The sequence below is a fragment of the Oncorhynchus kisutch genome, linkage group LG15 (assembly GCF_002021735.2).
Source record: "Oncorhynchus kisutch isolate 150728-3 linkage group LG15, Okis_V2, whole genome shotgun sequence".
Taxonomy (NCBI): domain Eukaryota; kingdom Metazoa; phylum Chordata; class Actinopteri; order Salmoniformes; family Salmonidae; genus Oncorhynchus; species Oncorhynchus kisutch.
Genome location: NC_034188.2, coordinates 71,405,251 through 71,427,152, shown reverse-complemented (window position 1 = coordinate 71,427,152; position 21,902 = coordinate 71,405,251). Strand labels below are relative to the sequence as shown.

General features: G+C 43.7%; 1 protein-coding gene across 13 annotated transcripts in view; it reads left to right on the top strand.

The window, feature by feature from the left end:
- Positions 1-21,902, top strand: part of LOC109905816 (unconventional myosin-XVIIIa) — a 159,594-nt gene that overhangs the window by 77,972 nt on the left and 59,720 nt on the right. For 4 of the 13 annotated variants that reach the window (XM_031791031.1, XM_031791036.1, XM_031791028.1 and 1 more), the window contains 13 exons: positions 1,855-1,914; positions 2,933-2,998; positions 4,600-4,687; positions 4,940-5,046; positions 5,998-6,174; positions 6,749-6,959; positions 9,289-9,431; positions 9,522-9,622; positions 9,790-9,853; positions 9,992-10,136; positions 16,572-16,583; positions 21,393-21,566; positions 21,707-21,797. In XM_031791031.1, the coding sequence (XP_031646891.1) occupies positions 1,855-1,914; positions 2,933-2,998; positions 4,600-4,687; positions 4,940-5,046; positions 5,998-6,174; positions 6,749-6,959; positions 9,289-9,431; positions 9,522-9,622; positions 9,790-9,853; positions 9,992-10,136; positions 16,572-16,583; positions 21,393-21,566; positions 21,707-21,797 (1,439 nt within the window). Of the gene's footprint in view, positions 1-615; positions 715-1,854; positions 1,915-2,932; positions 2,999-4,599; positions 4,688-4,939; positions 5,047-5,997; positions 6,175-6,748; positions 6,960-9,288; positions 9,432-9,521; positions 9,623-9,789; positions 9,854-9,991; positions 10,137-16,571; positions 16,584-21,392; positions 21,567-21,706; positions 21,798-21,902 lie in introns of those variants that run through there. The other 9 variants (XM_031791033.1, XM_031791037.1, XM_031791032.1 and 6 more) reach the window with 5 other exon arrangements.

The following is a 21,902-nucleotide window of genomic DNA, read 5'->3' as shown; positions in this document are numbered from 1 at the left end:
GGGGTTTTCCAAAGGAGGAAAAAGCATATCGGGGTGGAATGTTCTGTTGCTGTGGCCTGGAGTTCCATGGAGACCCGCAGAGCTAATTACCGATAGTGACATTGTCTTTCTGGGAAATAAAGTTCAAAGCTGCGCTGCAGCCACTTTGGCAGGCTTTGGGATAAGAGAACTATCTATACATTTTGCAGGTGCCAGATATGTTGAAAAGCTTTGGTATTTTTGCTGGATTCTCGCTGAGTTTTGGCAATTACGGGCCTCTCAGGGTCTTTGTTTACTTGGCTAGCTGACCGTAGGCTGGCTTTGACCGCTGCAGTGACTATCTGAATTTGCTATAATTGTCTAAGGCTAAAGTTTGCTTGTGTATTGTTATCCAAGCTAGTTATAGTTTTGCTTGGCTTCGCCCTGTGCATTGAGATCTGAATAATTTCACATCCAAGTTGACTGTTGATTTGCTCACTACCTTAGCTAGACTCTGGATGTCTGGAGCATGGCTTGTTGTGGGTTTGTTCAGCATGGTTGTATAATTTCTTTATCTTGTGGACTACTTGTATGTGTGTGTACATTACTTACGGTGTGCTTGTGCTCGTGGATGTATCTGTGTGTACAATTTTGAAGGTGAAGGCTTTGGCAACCTCTCCCCTGTCCTCTGTTCCCATTGAGAAGGCTTCACCGCAGAACAATTCATCAACCATTACCCCAAACATTACCCAAAAGGTGTGTATGTGTGTGTGTGTGTTGGTGTGTCCCACAGCATTCACACAGGTCACTGTTGCTATGCTGTGGACATGAGGTATTGTAACCAAGTGTGTGTGAGTTCAGGATTGGCACGGCATCTAGCGAACATCTCATAGCATGAAAAAAAGTACACATTTCTGTTGTCAATGAAGCAGTGTTGAATGTGGTCCGCTAGAATAGTGCGCTTTGAGTAGTAGTTTCAGATCTCAACCTGTTGGCGATCTGACCTCCAGGAGGTGCCACTCAGTCCCACTGAAGAGGCTCATAGACGCCTGGAGAGGATCTTCACTGCGCCTGTAAAGTCCCACCTTCCCTCGTCTCTATTTATTTCTTTATTTCTTTATCTTTCTCCCGCTCACCATCTCTCTATGATCTCCACTCCCTCTGGACTGCCTAGATACATGCTTCTCCTCTCATGTGTTTCACTTGTTTAATCTTTACTTTCTTTCCTTTATTCATTTTAACAGGACACATTAACATTCCATAAATGCGTTTTATTTTTCATGAATGCTCTTCATCATGCTCTTTATCTCTCTTTCTGTCTTTCTGTTCTTCACTGGATGATCTTTATGATGATAGCTAATAGTCATTTGTCATTTTATTTTTTGTCACATTTAATTTAAAGTACAGATGTATTCATTTGGGCCATACCCATTGCTTGGCTAGCCAAACGTCTTGCTCCAGCCAAGTGCTACGCCACGCCCACGGACGCTAGTTTCTTTTCCACAATGAATCTGGATCTTAGTACCTCCACGACGAGTTCTAGAATGCAAATACAGAAACTGATGGATTCGGCCAGAGCCTGATTAGTTAGAAATGGAACAATCGGCAATGATGTTTTTTTTTTCACTACATCCCTCATGTTGACATCACTACAAATGACTTCATTCATGGCAGTCTCAGACTGAAGTATGTATCGAACATAGAGCAGCAGAACAATACCCATGCATGACTGAGTTACTGCATGTTTTCATGTTCACAATTAATTGAACTAATTTTCTGTCTATGCTGCTTTCTTTTTCCATTCTTGTTTTGTCACCTGTCAAACATTATCTTTCTTTCCCTCCCTCTTTCTAATTGGTGCTTGGCTGCATCTTTCTGTGGCGGTTGTATGGCTAGCTGGAGCCTGTGGTTCGTGCCTCAGCTCCGCTCCTTTCTTCGGCCCCAACCCCCCCTCAGGTAGTGTGGCCCCCAGGCGTCCCCTCTGGAGGCCTGGTTGGAGTGTGTGTTTGTGTGGCGTGTTGGAGTGTAAGCCTAGATTCCTCTTCTAACTTACCCCTCTCTCACCCTGCCTGTCTGTAAGGTTCATCTGTAATGGTACTTGGTGTTTACTCTTCCTCATTTGTTTCAGACCCCAAACTCTCTGATATTTGTCCCTGATATTACCTGGTTCAGTCCTTGCTTGCCCTTCCTGTTTTTGGAACACAGACAATATTAAACAGTGATAGTGTCTAGACGTCTCAAGGGAAATCAAACAGACCTTGAACTGCATGGAAACTGACAAACCAACCCAGACAAAGGACTTTAATGTGCAGTTTTTCTTTTGTCAATAGCATGGCAGTGGAATGGATGGCCGCATGTTCGTTTTCCCGTTGTGGTGTCCAGTCGCTGTGTGAGTGAATGGCAGTGGGTGGGGGGTTATCGCGTCTGTATGTGATTTATGACTGTCAGGTGTTCCTGTCTCGTTGCTCTCTCAGTCTCCCCTTTATGACATGATTAGCTCATCTCACAGACATAGAGCCTGACCTCTCCTTGTTCTTTGCCTTCACCCTTTGCCTTCCCCCAGTTTCCCCTCATTTTCCCCACTTCCCCTCAGACTTACATAATGTGCTCGTTACTTCAAATGGTAAAACACTGGTTTGATAATGTTTTCAATGTATGTCTCATTGAAAACATTAAGGATTAGTTACTATTTCATTTGGACCAGATGGACAGTGGGTAATAGCCAACAAGCCTGGTCTTTGGCTCAAGCCGTGTTCATTCAGTCCATAAGTGAAAGGTTTGTAGGGATATCTCTCTCCACCAGGATCACCACTCTCTCTGTCCCCTGTATATACATCTGTCTATTCCAGCAGATGATGAAGGATGATGCCATGCTGGATATGCTTAATGTTTTGTGTTGTTTGGTGGATTGCTACCCTTCTTTCCACTGTAACTATAACCTTTGACCCCTCCTCTCATGCATGCCATCCTCCAGGGACAGGTGGACGAGGACCCCGTGGCCATCCTTCAGGCGTCTCACGCCGCTGCCCAACAATCCAAGGTCTGGCCTTTGCTGTGCCTGTGTGTAATTCACCCCCTCCACCTCCCACGTTCACCACTCCCACCACCGACCCCTGGAGTGCTGTGTACTCTGTGTGTTGTGATCCATTGCAGTGTCACCCCTCACCCTTTCCCCCCACCAAACACACCTGCATAGTATTCACGCACACCCAAGCCACCCGCACTCCTTTGGCCATATTTCACCTAATTAGAAACATTTCAGGGGGAAATCAGCACTCAAAATGAAGCTTTTTCGATGGCACTTAAGATACGTGGTTGTCTGGATTCCACATGATCAATCATATCATCACATTTTGTCTCGTGTAGATGTCATTGCATGACGTCAGTTCTCCATTAAGGAGGCAAAGAGACAGACACTGCAAAAAACATCATCAGATTGTGCCTGATTATACATTATTAGAAATGAGTTATATAGGCCTACATTTCACACTATGTGAATTTCATATGTTTTTATCCCGTGTTTATGTTTTACTTTATAATGTCTTGTTGTCATCCTTCAAGTCAGTCCCTAGAATTCGTTGTGTGTTGTGTTGCTGTGCTTGTGGATAGTGTATTTATTCCACTCATACTCCCCCCATCTCTCACCCACCATGCTGTGTGTGACAGTGATGTGCATCCAACAGTGTCTTTGACCAGATTCAGTTCACTGATAATTAATGTCCTCTGTCAGACGTCACTGCCTCCTGCTCTTTCTCTTTCTCTTTCTCTCTCTCTCTCTCTCTCTCTCTCTCTCTCTCTCTCTCTCTCTCTCTCTCTCTCTCTCTCTCTGTCTCTCTCTCTCTCTCTCTGTCTCTCTCGGTCTCTCTCTCTCTCTCTCTCTCTCTCTCTCTCTCTCTCTCTCTGTCTCTATCTCTCTCTCTCTCTCTCTCTCTCTCTCTCTCTCTCTCTCTCTCTCTCTCTCTCTCTCTCTCTCTCTGTCTCTCTCTCTCTCTGTCTCTCTCTCTCTCTGTCTCTCTCGGTCTCTCTCGGTCTCTCTCTCTCTCTCTCTCTCTCTCGGTCTCTCTCTCTCTCTCTCTCTCTCTCTCTCTCGCTCTCTCTCTCAGTCTCGGTCTCTCTCTCACATACACACACACACACAGCCGGAAGGAGCATGTCCAGTGGAGTGTGAGAGGCTTTGGGGAGGTCAAGCATGGTAACACGGAGCGGTCAGGCGTTTCTAGGCGACACACCGAGCAGAGCTGAGCTGGAGAAATGTCTCTGTGATCTGGGACTCTGAACTGTGTTTTTATCTCTGCCTGATCCACCGGCCTTTCCAGCGCTCTGCCTTTCATCACAACATGTACTATTAGCAAGTCCACTGCATGCCCACTGTCAGCCCATTATCTCCAATGCTATTGGACATAATTGTGTAACATGCTATAAGCTCTCAACCAGTTACTTTAAACACATGTGAGTGAATGTTATTGATGTGAACAGGTGTGTTTGTAGGGAGCACATGTCCTCTCAAGTCTAAAGCCTCTCTGTGGTTGAAAACTGCTGAGTGATATCTACTTCAGCCACAGAAAGGCCCAGTGAAAGCTGACATGGCCTAAGGTCATTGTTTTGCTGTGTGTGACTGGTTTTCTCCACAATCTCTTCCAGGTGAAGACAGAGGAGCAGATAGCCACAGAGCAGGCATGGTACGGCTCAGAGAAGGTCTGGCTGGTCCACAAGGATGGCTTCTCCCTGGGTAAGTTGGACCAGGAGGGATGCAGAGCTTGGGCCCTGCTAATTTTTACCATTGCTTTTAAACTATGGGTTATTGTTTTTTCCTGAAACCATGTCTGTGCACACTCCAACCAATAAGTTATATCCTAATAAGTTATTTGTGTGTGTGTATCTGTCTGTCTGTCTGTCTGTCTGTCTCTGTGTGTGTGTGTGTGTGTGTGTGTGTGTGTGTGTGTGTGTGTGTGTGTGTGTGTGTGTGTGTGTGTGTCCATAGCGACACTGCTGAAGACTGAGGCGGGCTCCCTGCCGGAGGGGAAGGTGAAGATCAAACTGGAACATGACGGGACAATCCTGGACGTAGATGAGGATGACGTGGAGAAGGTGGGGGGGGGACTACACCTTCAATGGGGTCCATGTAGGGGAAAGATCCAAGAAGGAGGGAGGGGGTCTTTGCACTTGTCAGTCAGCCCGTCTGGAGTGTGTAGCAGTCACAGATGGTCAGCCCAGGCACAGGAGATTGTGGGACGTCTGTGGAGAGGGGGACAGGTTAGAGGGGAAAAGGTGTGAGTTTTGCAGGCCTCGATCAGGTGACTCACAGACATGGCACCAGGCCCGAATCACAGAGAGATCAGTGACAGGATGCTTTAAAAACTGTTTTGGCACAAAGCATCAAAAACCTCCCATCATTCACAACATGCTGTCTCCAAGACCTTGACTAGAGGATGTCTGCTCTGCTTTCAGGAGAAATCCCCACCTGGTGTTATAGACTGTCATTTAACTCTCGTAGGGTGAACTGATAAAAAGAGTGACTTTGAACAGTTAGTGTTTTCAAAGCATCAAGGTCACTGTCTAATCATACATTTGAATTTGTTTGATTAAGAAAGTGCAAACTGGGACCTGTCTGAGGTTGGAGGGAGACATCTGATTTAATTGCGTCAAAGACTTGGCATTAGGTTCCTGGTGGCAAGTCACAGTGTGGCATACTAAATCGCTGCTCGACTTCTCTTAATATTGCTCCTCTACTCCTCAGTGAAACTCAAGACATTACCAGTGAGATTGCCAGTCTCAAATGGACCCCTAGCCTCTACCCCTATAAAGTGCTCTTTGTTTCGATCAATCTGAAAAGATGTAATAGGTCAAAAGGCATGGTGGTAATCTTGGCAGATTTTAACTCTGTTGTTGGTCATTTCTGTGAGCAGTCCCACTTCAGACAACCAGAGTCCCAGTATGTATGATGTTTTCATATTGCTGAGTGTACCTTTAATAAAGCTCTAGTATTACAACACTCCTCAGTCATTAATCGTTCACCTTTGACCTTTGCTGCTGTCCCAGGCGAACCCCCCGTCGTTTGACCGCTCTGAGGACCTGGCCTCGCTGCAGTACCTCAATGAGTCCAGTGTGATGCACTCCCTGCGGCAGCGCTACGGGGGAAACCTCATCCACACACACGCCGGGCCCAACATGGTCATCATCAATCCCCTCAGCGCTCCCTCCATGTACTCAGAGAAGGTGAGGAGAGAGGATACACACAGCAGATACATATCTACACACAGACACACACACACGCACATACCGACAGAAGCACATTTCGTGACCTTTGAGAACATATCTGTACCACTCCACTGACATGATTCTGGTTTATTCTCTGTTAGAATGGTTTCATGCATGCTACTTAATGCTATTCTTGTTTGTGCATTTCCTTGCTATTATGTCATAGTATTTGCTGTTAGGGAGAGGAGGATGGATGAATTAAAACAGGAGAGATGACTAGGAGGATAGAGAGGGAAGTCTTCAGAGGTCCACAACATGACAATGAAATCCAATTATCCTAATGAGATTTAGAGGTTAGAGTATTGAGGAAGCCTGTAGTCTGTAATATCTACTTAACTCTCATCACTCATAACAAAACGACTACCCATTAGACCTTACAGACAGGGTGCTTAGCTGGGAATGTGGCAATTTTAAGGACGCACATACACACACACACAAAGCCCCTCTGAGGACCATACAGGAGTAACTGCTGTGCACCTCTCTCTCCCCCATCTCTTCTCTCGCTCTCTTTCCTTCTCCTCGGTCCCATCAGGTGATGCACATGTTTAAGGGGTGCAGGCGAGAGGACACGGCACCTCACATCTATGCGGTGGCTCAGTCGGCCTACAGGAACCTGTTGACCACGCGTCAGGATCAGTCCATTGTGCTGCTGGGGAAGAGCGGTAGCGGCAAGACCACCAACTGTCAACACCTGGTCCAGTACCTGGTCTCCATCGCTGGCAGCACCGGAAAGATCTTCTCTGGTGAGAGAGTCCTCGGCTATGAGGAGTTAACCGCTCTCTTTTTGGCCTGGTCCTGGACTCCTTTTCACCCAGCAAGCAGTAAAGCTAATATTCAGGGCTTTTTGTCATTAAATGAAATGTAAAGCATGTTGAAGGACTGTTATAATCACCTTCCAGATGGTGGCTTGATTACTTAAGTGTTACCTAATGACCATGGTGGCATAAATTCACTTAATTACTCCATAGGTCATTTGTCTTAATAGCCTAATATATAATTAAGCACATAATGTGCATGTGTTTGTACACAGGAGGACATTCACTGAGTTGTTACTGATTAGATCAGTGTCAGCTAATTGACTGAGAATCCAGCCAGGTGCAGTAGGTGTTAGTTAGTAGGGGATAAAGAGCAGTTTCAACAGTTGCCAGCCATGGGGGAGAGTGTAGGGGTGTTACTGAGAATTTGGGAGAGGAGGAGGGAGGGGCAGCTTGATGGAAGCTGGCTTCGAAACTTTGATTTGAGGATTGGTTGTGGTTGGCTCAGTATTCCAGGTGTGTTCATGTGAGTATGTGCTCCTGTGCATGTGTGTGCGTGCGTGATGGATGAGGGGATCCCCTAATGATGCCCTGTGTAGCTGGGGGATAATTAGCAAGGCTTATCAAAACTCCTCAGCTTCTCCTGGTTAGTTGTAAGGGCCTAATGAGAGCTCCAGAATCCAGCCACCAGCCACTACTAGACTAGACTGTTAAACAGGGGAGCTGCAATGGAAGGTACAGCAGGCTATATACACTACATGGTATGTGGAAACCTGTTAGTTTCAACATCTCATTTCAAAATCATGGGCATTGATATGGAGTTGGTCCCCCCTTTGCTGCTATAACAGCCTCCACTCTTCTGGGAAGGCTTTTCACAAGATGTTAGAACATTGCTGCGGGGACTTGCTTCCATTCAGCCATAAGAGCATTAGTGAGGACGGGTGCTGATGTTGGGCGATTAGTCCTGGCTCGCAGTCAGTTTTCCAATTCATCCCAAAGGTGTTCGATGGCGTTGAGGTCAGGGCTCTGTGCAGTCCAGTCAAGTTCTTCCACACTGATCTCGAGAAACCATTTATGCTTGGACCTCGCTGGGGCATTGTCATGCTGAAACAGGAAAGAGCCTTTCTCAAACTGTTGCCACAAAGTTGAAAGCACAGAATCATCTAGAATGTCATTGTATGCTGTAGCGTTAAGATTTCCCTTCACTGGAACTAAAGGACATTAATCAATCTCCTCCAAACTTTACAGTTGGCCTTATGCATTCGGACAGGCAGCGTTCTCCTGGCATCCTCCAAACCCAGATTCGTCCGTCGCACTGTGTGATTCATCACTCCAGAGAACATGTTTCACTGCTCCAGAGTCCAGTGGTGGCAAGCTTTACACCACTTCAGCCGACGATTGGCATTGTGCATGGGGATCTTAGGCTTGTGTGCAACTGCTCGGCCATGGAAACCCATTTCATGAAGCTCCAGAAAAACAGTTATTGTGCTGACGTTTTGTCTAGAGGCAGTTTGGAACTCAGTCGTGATTGTTGCAACCGAGGAAAGACGATTTTTACGCAGTACACGCTTCAGCACTCGGTCCTGTACTGTGAGCTTGTGTGGCCTACAACTTCACAGCTAAGCCGTTGTTGCTCCTAGACCTTTCCACTTCACAATAACAGCTCTTACTGTTCACCGGGGCAGCACTAGCAGGGCAGACATTTTCTGAACTGACTTGTTGGAAAGGTGGCATCCTATGACAGTGCCATGTTGAAAGTCAGGTTTTTTGAAAGTCAGGTCAGTTGTAGTTTTCTTCAGGACGGGCCATTCTACTGTAAATGTTTGTCTATGGAGATTGCATGGCTGTGTGCTCAATTTTATACACCTGAAATAGTAAAATCCACTCATTTGAAAGGGTGTCCACATACTTTTGGCCACTAGGTGTAAGTTTCACATACCTACATTTACATTTGAGTCATTTAGCAGAAGTTCTTATCCAGAGTGACTTACAGGAGCAATTAGGGTTAAGTGAGTCTGACCAGTAGCCCTACTCTTTAAGTAATGAGGCGTTCCTGCTCATCTTAATCTCAAAAGAGGGAAAGGAACTCCACTAAGAGAATAATTGACAAAGCCTAACTGACATGACATAACATGATTATCAAAGTAAGTCACAACATGGTAGTCTAATCCCCTCACAAATAGAACAGTATTGATTGTGAAATGCCAAAACACTGACATGATATTTTAAATAAATAAAGCTGTTCTCTAACAGTCCTCTGTCCCCCTCACTGTTCCCCCATTCCTCCCTCCCGCCCTCTCTCCCTCTATCCCTGCAGGAGAGAAGTGGCAGGCAGTATACACCATCCTGGAAGCATTTGGGAACAGCTCCACCTCCATGAACACCAACGCCAGCCGCTTCTCTCAGATTGTCTCTCTGGACTTCGACCAGGCTGGCCAGGTGGCCTCCGCATCCATACAGGTAGGCGGTATCACGCACACACACGGTCATGGACACTGACATATGCACACACACATATTGACATCTTGTTATCCTCTTCCTGTACCTAAGACCATGCTGCTTGAGAAGCTGAGAGTGACCAAACGGCCGGAGACTGAGTCCACCTTCAACGTCTTCTACTACATGATGTCCGGAGCTGACAGCACTCTCAGGTGAGACCTCTACCATCTCTCAATTGGGATTGAATTGAAGTGGGTGGTTGCAGTAGATTTCAGAAGCTTGATTTTGTGTATATAGCACTGTTCTCATGTTAAACTTGTGGTGTAAACTAGCTATTTACTGTGATTTCAACCTGTTAATTTCCCCTGTTTCCTCTCAGAACGGAGTTGCACTTTAACCACTTTGCAGAGAACAGCGCATTTGGAATTGTGCCTCAGTCTAAAGTAAAATGCTGTTATTATGTTCTTATTATTATGTGTATTATATGTCCTTTTCTGAATTTTGTGTAAGACAACTGGAAAACTGTCTTAACTGTGCCCCTCATCTTCACTCCTTCACCCTCCCTCCCTCCCTCCTTGTAGCCAGAGGACAAACAGAAGTCATCTCAGCAGTTCACCAAGCTGCAGGCAGCCATGAAGGTGCTGGGCATCTCAGTGGAGGAGCAGAGGGCTCTGTGGCTCATCCTGGGGGCCATCTACCACCTGGGGGCAGCAGGGGCCACCAAAGGTAAGGACCCCTAACCCTGTCCTACTCACTGTAGGATCTCTACTGGTCCACTCCACTACTCACTGTTGAACTAATTGACTGAGAACTCTGCAGTAATCCAGCCATGTTAGGATGCTATAAGTGTGTGTTAGTTAGTAGTGTAAGTTAAAGTGCAGTTCCAACATGCCAGCCAGAGAGGTAGAAATGGGGTAGCGTGGATGTTAAAGGTATACTTTGGGATTTTGGCAATGAGGACCTTTATCAACTTCCCCATAGTCAGATGTGGGTGAGTTTTATATCTCACCCATTTTTATGTCTCGCTAACTAGCGCAAGCGCAATTGCTATCTAGCGTTAGCGCAATGACTGCAAGTCTACGGGGACTTCCAGTCATTGCGCTAATGCTAGTTAGCATTGGCTCACAGAACTACCTATAACTTTCTTCATACTGGACACAGAGACATAAAAATTGTATCTACAAGTTCATCTGACTCTGGGTAAGTAGATACAGGGCCTCATTGCCAAAATCCCGAAGTATCCCTTCAAGAGTTTGGAAGAGGAGGTGGAGGAGGGGCAGGAGGGAGGGGCAGGTTGATCGTGTCCACTCACTGTTTGCTGCGCCCACCAGGGATCTCTTATAAAGCTTTCAGTGATACATAAAAAAAAACATAACTATATATGAATGTACAGTTGAAGTCGGAAGTTTACATACACCTTAGCCAAATAGATTTAAACTCAGTTTTTCACAATTCCTGACATTTAATCCTAGTAAAAATTCCCTGTCTTAGTTCAGTTAGTATCACCACTTTATTTTAAGAATGTGAAATGTCAGAATAATAGTAGAGAGAATGATTTGTTTCAGCTTTTATTTATTTCATCACATTCCCAGTGGGTCAGAAGTTTACATACATTCAATTAGAATTTGGTAGCATTGCCTTTAAAATGTTTAGGGTAGCCTTCCACAAGTTTCCATAATAAGTTGGGTGAATTTTAGCCCATTCCTCTTGACAGAGCTGGTGTAACTGAGTCAGGTTTGTTGGCCTCCTTGCTCGCACACGCTTTTTTTCTCCCCTCCAAACATAACGATGGTCATTATGGCCAAACAGTTCTATTTCTGTTTCATCAGACCATAGGACATTTCTCCAAAAAGTACGATCTTTGTCTCCGTGTGCAGTTGCAAACCGTAGTCTGGCTTTTTTATGGCGGTTTTGGAGCAGTGGCTTCTTCCTTGCTGAGCGGCCTTTCAGGTTATGTCGATATAGGACTCGTTTTACTGTGGATATAGATACTTTTGTACCTGTTTCCTCCAGCATCTTCACAAGGTCCTTTGCTGTTGTTCTGGGATTGATTTGCACTTTTCGCACCAAAGTACGTTCATCTCTAGGAGACACGTCTCATTCCTGAGCAGTATGACGGCTGCGTGGTCCCGTGGTGTTTATACTTCCGTACTATTGTTTGTACAGATGAACATGGTACCTTCAGGCTTTGGAAATTGCTCCCAAGGATGAACCAGACTTGTGGAGGTCTACAATTTTTTTCTGAGGTCTTGGCTGATTTCTTTTAATTTCCCCATGATATCAAGCAAAGTGGCACTGAGTTTGAAGGTAGGCCTTGAAATGAAGTCACAGGTACACCTCCAATTGACTCAAATGATGTCAATTAGCCTGTTAGAAGCTTCTAAAGCCATGACATGATTTTCTGGAATTTTCCAAGCTGTTTAAAGGCACAGTCAACTTAGTGTATGTAAACTTCTGACCCACTGGAAATGTGATACAGTGATTTATAAGTGAAATAATCTGTCTGTAAACAATTGTTGGTAAAATGATTTGTGTCATGCACAAAGTAGATGTCCTAACCGACTTGCCAAAACTATAGTTTGTTAACAAGAAATTTGTGGAGTTGTTGAAAAACGAGTTTTAATGACTCCATCATAAGTGTATGTAAGCATTCCTACTTCAAGTGTGTGTGTGTGTGTGTATGTGTGTGGGGGGGATTTCCCAGAGATAAGGAATACATACTCAAATGAAGTGCGATGGGGTCGTAAATTACATTTGCTTCTAATCCATGAGTGGTTTTAATGAAATAATAAGTTGAAAGATATGAACAGGCTACACGCCGAGCCATTCACTAGGCCTCCGAGAGAGGAGCGCTAACTGTGTTCTCTCGCTGCGCACAAAGTTCTTTCAAGTTGTTTAATTTATAAAACTGTTGGAGTGTTGAATGTGTGCAGATATTTCTGTTATGTTAATAAAGACCGATATAATATCTGTGTCTCTCTGCTGCTAGTCTAGAGAATGTTTATTCATGCTCTCTGATATTGCCTCCCCCGCAGTCACAGACCTAGACGAATGTTGTAATTAACTTTTTAGAATCATTAGACTCCAGACTGCCCCGTCTCCATGGACTATGTTCTCTGTGTGCGTGTGCTGCTTCTCTTTCATTATTCACAGGGCTGCAGCAGGGTTTTGAGTTGGGTGGAATCATGAAGCGGGTGGGTGGTGCGCTGGGGGTAGACCAGTCTCATGTCAACAACAGTGTCCATGCTTGCACTCACTCACACATTATGTCGTGTCCCTACTGTCTGTTCTCTCAAATTGTTTATGTTTTATTCTCTCCCTCCTCCGCACTCTCTCTCTCTCTCTCTGACACTCTCTCGTTCTATCTCTCTCTCACACCACTCCCCATCTGCTACTACCGACACTGTTACTGCAATTACTACTACTACTATACTGAACAAAACTATAAACGCAACATGTAAAGTGTTGGTCCCATGTTTCATGAGCTGAAATAAAAGATCCCAAAAATGTTCCATATGCACAAAAAAAATATTTTGCTCAAATGTTGTGCACAAATTTGTTTACATCCCTGTAAGTGAACATTTCTTCTCTGCCAAGATAATCCATCCACCTGACAGGTGTGGCATAGCAAGAAGCTGATTAAATGGCGTGATCATTACACAGGTGCACCTTGTGCGTGGCACAATAAAACTCCACTCTAAAATGTTCAGTCTTGTCACACAACACAATGCCACAGATGTCTCAAGTTTTGAGGGAGCTTGCAATTGGCAAGCTGACTGCTGGAATGTCCGCCAGAGCTGTTGCCAGATAATTGAATGTTTGTTTCTTTACCATAAGCCATCTGCAACGTCATTTTAGAGAATTTGGCAGTACGTCCAACTGGCCTCATAACCGCAGACCACGTGTAGCCACGCCAGCCCAGGACTTCCACATCCGGCTTCTTTACCTGCAGGATGGTCTGAAACCAGCCACCCGGACAGCTGATGAAACTGAGGAGTATTTCTGTCTGGAAGAACTCATTCTGATTGGCTGGGCCTGGCTCCCCAGTGAGTGGGCCTATGCCATCCCAGCCCACCAATGGCTGTGCTCCTGCCTAGTCATGTGAAATCAATAGATTAGGCCTAATTTATTTATTTCAATTGACTGATTTCCTTATATGAACTGTGACCAGTGGTGCAAAAAGTACCCAATAGTCATACTTTAGTAAAAGTAAAGATACCTTAAAAGAAAATGACTCAAGTAAAAGTGAAAATCACTCAGTAAAATACTACTTGAGTAAAAGTCTAAAAGTATTTGGTTTTAAATATACTTAAGTATCAAAAGTAAAAGTATAAATCATTTCAAATTCCTTATATTACGCAAACCAGGCAGCACAATTTTCTTTTTTTTTTTTATATACTGATAGCCAGGGGCACACTCAAACATAGTTTGATCAGAGACAGTAGGGATGTTCACTTGATAAATGCATGAATTGAACCATTTTCCTGGCTTGCTAAGCATTTCAATTGTAACAAGTACTTTTGGGTGTCAGGGAAAATGATTGGAGTAAAAATTACATTATTTTATTGGAATAATGTGGTGAAGTAAAAGTAAGAGTTATAAATAAAATATAAATACTAAACTAAAGTACAGATACCACAAAAAACTACTTAAGTGGTACTTTAAAGAATTTTTACTTGAGTACTTTACACCACTGACTGTAACTCAGTAAAATTGTTGCATGTTGCATTTGTTTTTGTTCAGTATACTACTACTAATACTACTGCTACTACTGCTCCTAATAATACTACCACTAGTGCTGCTGCTAATACTACTACTACTATGATGACGACGACGACGACTACTACTATTACTACTAGTAGTACTACTTCTAAAACTGCTCCTACTACTATTACAACTACTATTACTATACTTACTACTATTACTACTACTATGTTACTACTACTAATACTGCTGCTACTACTACTATTACCATATTTACTACTACTACTGTTACTATTACTACTACTACTGTTACTATTACTACTACTACTGTTACTATTACTACTACTATTACTACTACTACTATGGCTACTACTACTACTACTACTAATATGGCTACTACTACTGCTATTACTATAATTACTACTAATATTAACACTACTACTACTATGTTACTGCTATTAATACTACCACTGCTACTAATACTACTACTCCTACTATTGTCACTGTTATTACTACTACTGTTACTACTACTACCATCACTACTTCTACTACTGTTACTACTACCACAACTACTACTACTTGCTCTCATGAGCGGATTGGTTCCACAGCAGGGGTTGGTCCTACCAGCAGAGGGCAGTGTGTACATGCTTCTCTCCCTGGCATGATGCTGTTGATCAACTCTGTGGGAACTAAAGGATTAGCCTCGACCCATCTATTTAACACTTCACTTCAAACTATAATGTTTTATTTTCCATACCTGTTAAAAGGGTGAAGGGTTTGGAAGAAAGGAAGGTTTCCCCTATCTCTCTGCAGAGGTGATTTTAAGCATCCTCCTTGTGTTCCTTGGTACCTTAGCACAATTTACTCTTGACAACAGGGGTGGCCAACGCCAGTGTTTGGGGACTGCAGGATTTTGTTCCAGCCCTGCACCAACGCACCTGAGAAAACTAGTCACGGTCTAATTTGAAGATCATGATTAGTAGATGTATGTGTGTTAGACCTGGGCTGGAACAAACTGCAGCTCTCCAGGACCAGAGCAGGTATCTCCTCCTCTGAGCATGCCCATGGTATCTTCACTCACATGGTTCTCCTGCCTGGACCTCAGCGCATGGATGGTGTTAGAGCTATAATATTGAGTTGCTACCCCCTTTTCCCTCAGAACAAATCAATGTAAATAGTCCGGTGGCCATTTGATTAACTGGGGCGGCAGGGTAGCCTAGTGGTTAGAGTGTTGGACTAGTAACCGGAAGGTTGCAAGTTCAAATCCCTGAGCTGACAAGGTACAAATCTGGCATTCTGCCCCTGAACAGGCACTGTTCCTAGGCCGTCATTGAAAATAGTATTTTTTTCTTAACTGACTTGCCTAGTTAAATAAAGGTCCCCAAAAAATTATGGCTTGGGGGTAGAAGCTGTTAAGGAGCCTTACCAGGCGGTGGTAAGGCAGTGATGCAACTGGTCAGGATGCTCTTGATGGTGCAGCTCTAGGGCTTTTTGATGATCTGGGAACCCATGCCATGTCTCCTGAGAGGGAAAAGGTGCTGTGCCCTCTTCACGACTGTCTTGATGTGTTTGGACCATGATAATAGTTTGTTGGTGATGTGGGCACCAAGGAACTTGAAACTCTCGACCCGCTCCACTACAGCTGGGTCGATGTAAATGGGGGCGTGTTGGGGGGGCCCTCCTTTTCCTGTAGTCCACGATCATCTCCTTTGTCTTTCTCACATTGAGGGAGAGGTTGTTGTCCTGGCACCACACTGCCAGGTCTCTGACCTCTTCCCTATAGGCTGTCTCATCATTGTTGGTGATCAGGCCTACCTACCACTGTTGTGCTGTCAGCAAACTTATTGATGGTGTTGGGAGTCGTGCTTGGCCACGCAGTCGTGGGTGAACAAGGAGTACAGGAGGGGACTAAGCCTCAATTCGTCGGGGCATGGACTCTACAAGGTGTCAAGTGTTCCACAGGGATGCTGGCCCATGTTGATTCTAATGCCTCCCACAGTTGTGTCAAGTTTGCTGGATTTCCTTTGGGTAGTGGACCATTCCCGATACACACAGGAAACAGTTGAGCGTGAAAAACCCAGCAGCATTGCAGTTCTTGACACAAACCGGTGCGCCTGGAACCTACATATTTTGTCTTGCCCATTCACCCTCTGAATGGCACACAAACACAATCCATGTCTCAATTTTCTCAAGGCTTAAAAATCCTTCTTTAACCTGTCACCTCGCCTCCAATTACACTGATTGAAGTGGATTTAACAAGTGACCTCAATAAGGGGTCATAGCTTTCACGTGGATTCACCTGTTCAGTCTATGTCATGGAAAGAGCATATGTCCTTAATGTTTTGTGTATGATAACATGTCTGTTCTCCAGTGATAAATATGAATTGTTAATACATGAACTGTGTTTCTAACCCCTCTCTCTACTTGCATGTTGCATGCTGCGCCCTTGACATGCAGAGGCTGGCGAAGGTAATGGAAAAAAAACATTAAAACCAAGCTCTTCTTTCTTTCTTATTTTCTAACTTAGTCTTGTAGATATGTCGTCTTTCTTAATGCCTTTATCATTCTACCCAGACGTTCTGTCATTAGCATTTTTATTGTTTTCTTTCCTCTCTCTCTCTGTCTCTCTCTCTCTCTCTCTCTCTCTCTCTCTCTTGGTCTCTGTCTCTCTGTCTGTCTGTCTCTCTCCCTCTCTCTCTCACTCACACGTTGCTTCATGAATCAGAACTTTGTTGTCCTTTAAAGCACTCTGTCTGATGTCTCTCCATGTCGCCTACTTCCAATTCCACAGCACTGTTATTATTATTCAGACCCAAAGCAAAAGCAAAGCTTGTTCATTTGAACCTGTTTGGTCCCCCCCCCCCCCAACCCACAGGGGAACTTTCTAGTTGTTTGTGTCAGAACATTGTTTTGATTCTCTGTGTTCTGTCTCTCTAGTCTAGAATGTTCTTCTTGGACTCTGTGGTAGAGTGTTGTTTGATGAGAGGTTAGAGGCGACCATATTGCCTGAGTTGCTATGTCTCTGAAAGCGCTCCAGAAAACAGTGGGGGTGAATCGCCACACGGAGCCAGTAACATGGGGGGGCAGAGAGTTGTTGTCAAACCAGCTAACAGTGCTTAGCAGTCTATTCTCAGGGTTGTCTTGGTAGAGGAGGCCTCAAAGCTCAAAAGATGGGCTGCAGTCCAAACTCAAAGTAGACAGCCCTCGGCCCTAAACCCTCAGCCGAGTATACCTTAAATGTCCCTTGCCCAAGCGAGGGAGAGTGATGATCAGAGAGGCAACGTCCTTGATGGAAATCTTGAAGTTGAGCTTAAAAACAACCAACCTAAAGCTATTTATGTACCTAGCAAGCTAACGTAGCTAGCTAGCTACAGTTACCCATATTAGCAGGCTAGCTAGTTTTATAGTTTGGTCATTTATTCCAATAGATTTCAGAATTCCAAAAAGTATGTGTATGAAGCTAGCTACGTTTTATTGGATTCTCACTCCGAGACTAAGCCAATTTGCCAACTCTAAAATCAATGTCATATACAGTACCAGTCAAAAGTTTGGACACACCTACTCATTCCAGGGTTTTTCTTTATTTTTACTTCTACATTGTAGAATAATAGTGAAGACATGAAATAACACATATGGAATCATGTAGTAACCAAAAAAGTGTTAAACAAATCAAAATATATTTTATATTGAGATTCTTCAAAGTAGCCACCCTTTGCCTTGATGACAGCTTTGCACACTCTTGGCATTCTCTCAATCAGCTTCATGAGGTAGTCACCTGGAATGCATTTCAATTAACAGGGTGCCTTGTTAAAAGTTAATTTGTGGAATTTCTTTCCTTCAAAATGTGTTTGAGCCAATCAGTGTTGTGACAAGGTAGGGGTGGTATACAGAAGATACTGTAGCCGCATTTGGTAAAAGACCAAGTCCATATTATGGCAAGAACAGCTCAAATAAGCAAAGATAAATGACAGTCCATCATTACTTTAAAACATGAAGGTCAGTCAATCTGGAATATTTCAAGAACTTTTCAAGTTTCTTCAACTGCAGTCACATAAACCATCAAGCGCTATGATGAAACTAGCTCTTATGAGGACCACCACAGGAAAGGAAGACCCAGAGTTACCTCTGCTGCAGAGGATTAGTTCATTAGAGTTACCAGACGCAGAAATTGCAGCACAAATAAATGCTTCACAGAGTTCAAGTGACAGACACATCTCAACAAGAGGTTGACCGATGATGATTTTACAACACCAATACCGATTGGAGGACCAAAAAAAAGCCGATACCGATTAATTGGCCGATTTTTTAAATGTATTTATTTATTTGTAATAATGACAATTACAACAATACTAAATGAACACTTTTATTTTAACTTAATATAATACATAAATAAAATCAATTTAGCCTCAAATAAGTAATGAAACATGTTCAATTTGGTTTAAATAATGCAAAAACAAAGTGTTGGAGAAGAAAGTAAAAGTGCAATATGTGCCATGTAAAAAAGCTAACGTTTAAGTTCCTTGCTCAGAACATGAGAACATATGAAAGCTGGTGGTTCCTTTTAACATGAGTCTTCAATATTCCCAGGTAAGAAGTTTTAGGTTGTAGTTATTATAGGAATTATAGGACTATTTCTCTCTGTACCATTTGTATTTCATATACCTTTGACTATTGGATGTTCTTATAGGCACTTTAGTATTGCCAGTGTAACAGTATAGCTTCCGTTCTCCTCGACCCTACCTGGGCTCGAACCAGGAACACATCGACAACAGCCACCCTCGAAGCATCGTTACCCATCGCTCCACAAAAGCTACGGCCCTTGCAGAGCAAGGGGAACAACTACTTCAAGGTCTCAGAGCGAGTGACGTCACCGATTGAAATGCTATTAGCACGCACCCTGCTAGCTAGCCATTTTACATCGGTTACACCAGCCTAATCTCAGGAGTTGATAGGCTTGAAGTCATAAACAGCTCAATGCTTGAAGCACAGTGAAGAGCTGCTGACAAACGCACAAAAGTGCTGATTGAATGAATGCTTATGAGCCTGCTGCTGCCTACCACTGCTCAGACTGCTCTATCAAATATCAAATCATAGACTTAATTATAACATAATAACACACAGAAATACGAGCCTTAGGTCATTAATATGATCAAATCCGGAAACTATCGTTTTGAAAACCAAACTTATTCTTTCAGTGAAATACGGAACCGTTCTGTGTTATATCTAACGGGTGGCATCCCTAAGTGTAAATATTGCTGTTACATTGTACAACCTTCAATGTTATGTCATAATTTTGTACAATTCTGTCAAATTAATTACAGTCATTGTTAGGAATAAATGGTCTTCACACAGTTCGCAACGAGCCAGGCGGCCCAAACTGCTGCATATACCCTGACTGCTTGCACAGAACGCAAGAGAAGTAACACAATTTCCCTAGTTAAAATAAATATTAGCAGGCAATATTAGCTAAATATGCAGGTTTAAAAATATATACTTGTGTATTGATTTTAAAGAAAGACATTGATGTTTACGGTTAGGTACATATTGGTGCAACGACTCTGCTTTTTTTGCGAATGCACTTGTTAAATCATCACCCTTTTGGCGAAGTAGGCTGTGATTCAATGATAAATTAACAGGCACCGCGTCAATTATATGCAACGCAGGACAAGCTATATAAACTAGTAATATCATCAACCATGTGTAGTTAACTAGTGATTATGTTAAGATAGATTTTTTTATAAGATAAGTTTAATGCTAGCTAGCAACTTACCTTGGCTTCTTGCTGCACTCGCGTAACAGGTAGTCAGCCTGCCATGTAGGCTCCTCGTGGAGTGCAATGTAATCGGCCACAATCGGTGTCCAGAAATGCCGATTACCGATTGTTATGAAAACTTAATCGGTCGACCTCTAATCTCAACATCAACTGTTCAGAGGAGACTGCGTGAATCAGGCCTTCATGGTCGCATTGTTGCAAAGAAACCACTACTAAAGGACACTAATAATAAGAAGAGTCTTGCTTGTGCCAAGAAACACGAGCAATGGACATTAGACCAGTGAAAATTGAGTCTAAATTTGAGATTTATTGTTCCAACTGCCGTGTCTTTGAGTTGGTGAACGGATGATCTCTGCATGTGTGGTTCCCACCCTGAAGCATGGAGGAGAAGGTGTGATGGTGTGGGGGTGCTTTGCTGGTGACTCTGTCTGTGATTTATTTAGAATTCAAGGCACACTTTACCAGCATGGCTACCGCAGCATTCTGCAGCGATATGCCATCCCATCTGGTTTGTGCTTAGTGGGACTATCATTTGCTTTTCAACAGGACAATGACCCAACACACCTCCAGGCTATGTAAGGGCTATTTGACCAAGAAGGAGAGTGTTGGTGGGCTGCATCAGATGACTTGGCCTCCACAATCACCCGACCTCAACCCAATTGAGATGGTTTGGGATGAGTTGGTCCTCAGAGTGAAGGAAAAGCAGTCAACAAGTGCACAGCATATGTGGAAACTACTTCAAGACTGTTGGGAAAGCATTCCAGGTGAAGCTGGTTGAGAGAATGCCAAGAGTGTGCAAAGCTGTCATCAAGGCAAAGGGTGGCTACTTTGTAGAATTTCAAATATAAAACACTTTTTTGGTCACTACATGATTCCATTTGTTATTTCATAGTTTTGATGTAGAAACATTTTAAAATAAAGAAAATCCCTTGAATGAGTAGGTGTGTCCAAACTTTTGACTGGTAATGTTTATATATTTTTTTAGCAAGCTAGCATCACAATATTGAATGAAATGATGAAAATGCAGCTGTGTTGATTAAATGTGATACTTCACGGCCACCAGAGTATGACACGTGACTACAGTTTGGATTGAATTGTGGTTCATATCAACCTCACAAGTGATCAAAGTTCTTAACTTGCTCCCTCAAGCTAAATCGAAGGCTGAGAAGGCAACGTTAGTGTTATGCATCTGGTTTTTACGGGGATTCCCCCAAGGGAAAGTGGCTAGTGCGAGGTCTTAGAGCGTAAAAATAAAGTATTTTGACTGCAGACATGGAGTTGTTTGTTAGCGTTTATTAACTTACCTTTATTGTGATAGAAAACACAATGCTCCAACTTAGTCATAAAAGCAATGTGTTTATCATTGAGCTACAGTATGGAAGAGATCATTGAGTTAATTCTAACAGCCTGTTATTAGGGGTGCAAATATTATTTTTCCTCAAAGGCTAGGTTGGGCACAAGCTTTTGCAGTTGAAAGTTCTGAAACTTCTGTCCCTGGTCCCCAGCTGGCCGTAAGCAGTTTGCCCGTCATGAGTGGGCCCAGAAGGCAGCCTACCTGCTGGGCTGCACCCTGGAGGAGCTCTCCTCTTCCATCTTTAAGCACCAGGCCAAGGGGCCCATGCAGAGGTCCACCTCCTTCCGTGGGGGGCCCGACGAGGCCGGCGCAGGAGACAGCTCAGGTAAGGGACCTTCAGAGACTACCAGTCTCCAATATGAAGTAGAATGAACTAGTATACAATGAGAAACTAAAGGCTATGGATGTGCTTTTTAACTCATAACTCCTTTTCTCTCTCTCTCACTCTCGCTCTCTCTCTCTCAGGCTCTAAGATCACAGCCCTGGATTGTTTGGAGGCCATGGCTTCAGGCCTGTACTCAGAGCTCTTCACCCTCGTTATCTCCCTTGTCAACAGGTCTGTCGGCTCATCTATCTGTTTTCCTCTTTCTCATATTTCTTACTTTACCATTATGTATCTCTCTGTTTTTTCTCACTCCCCCTGTCTTTCAGTCCTCCCTCT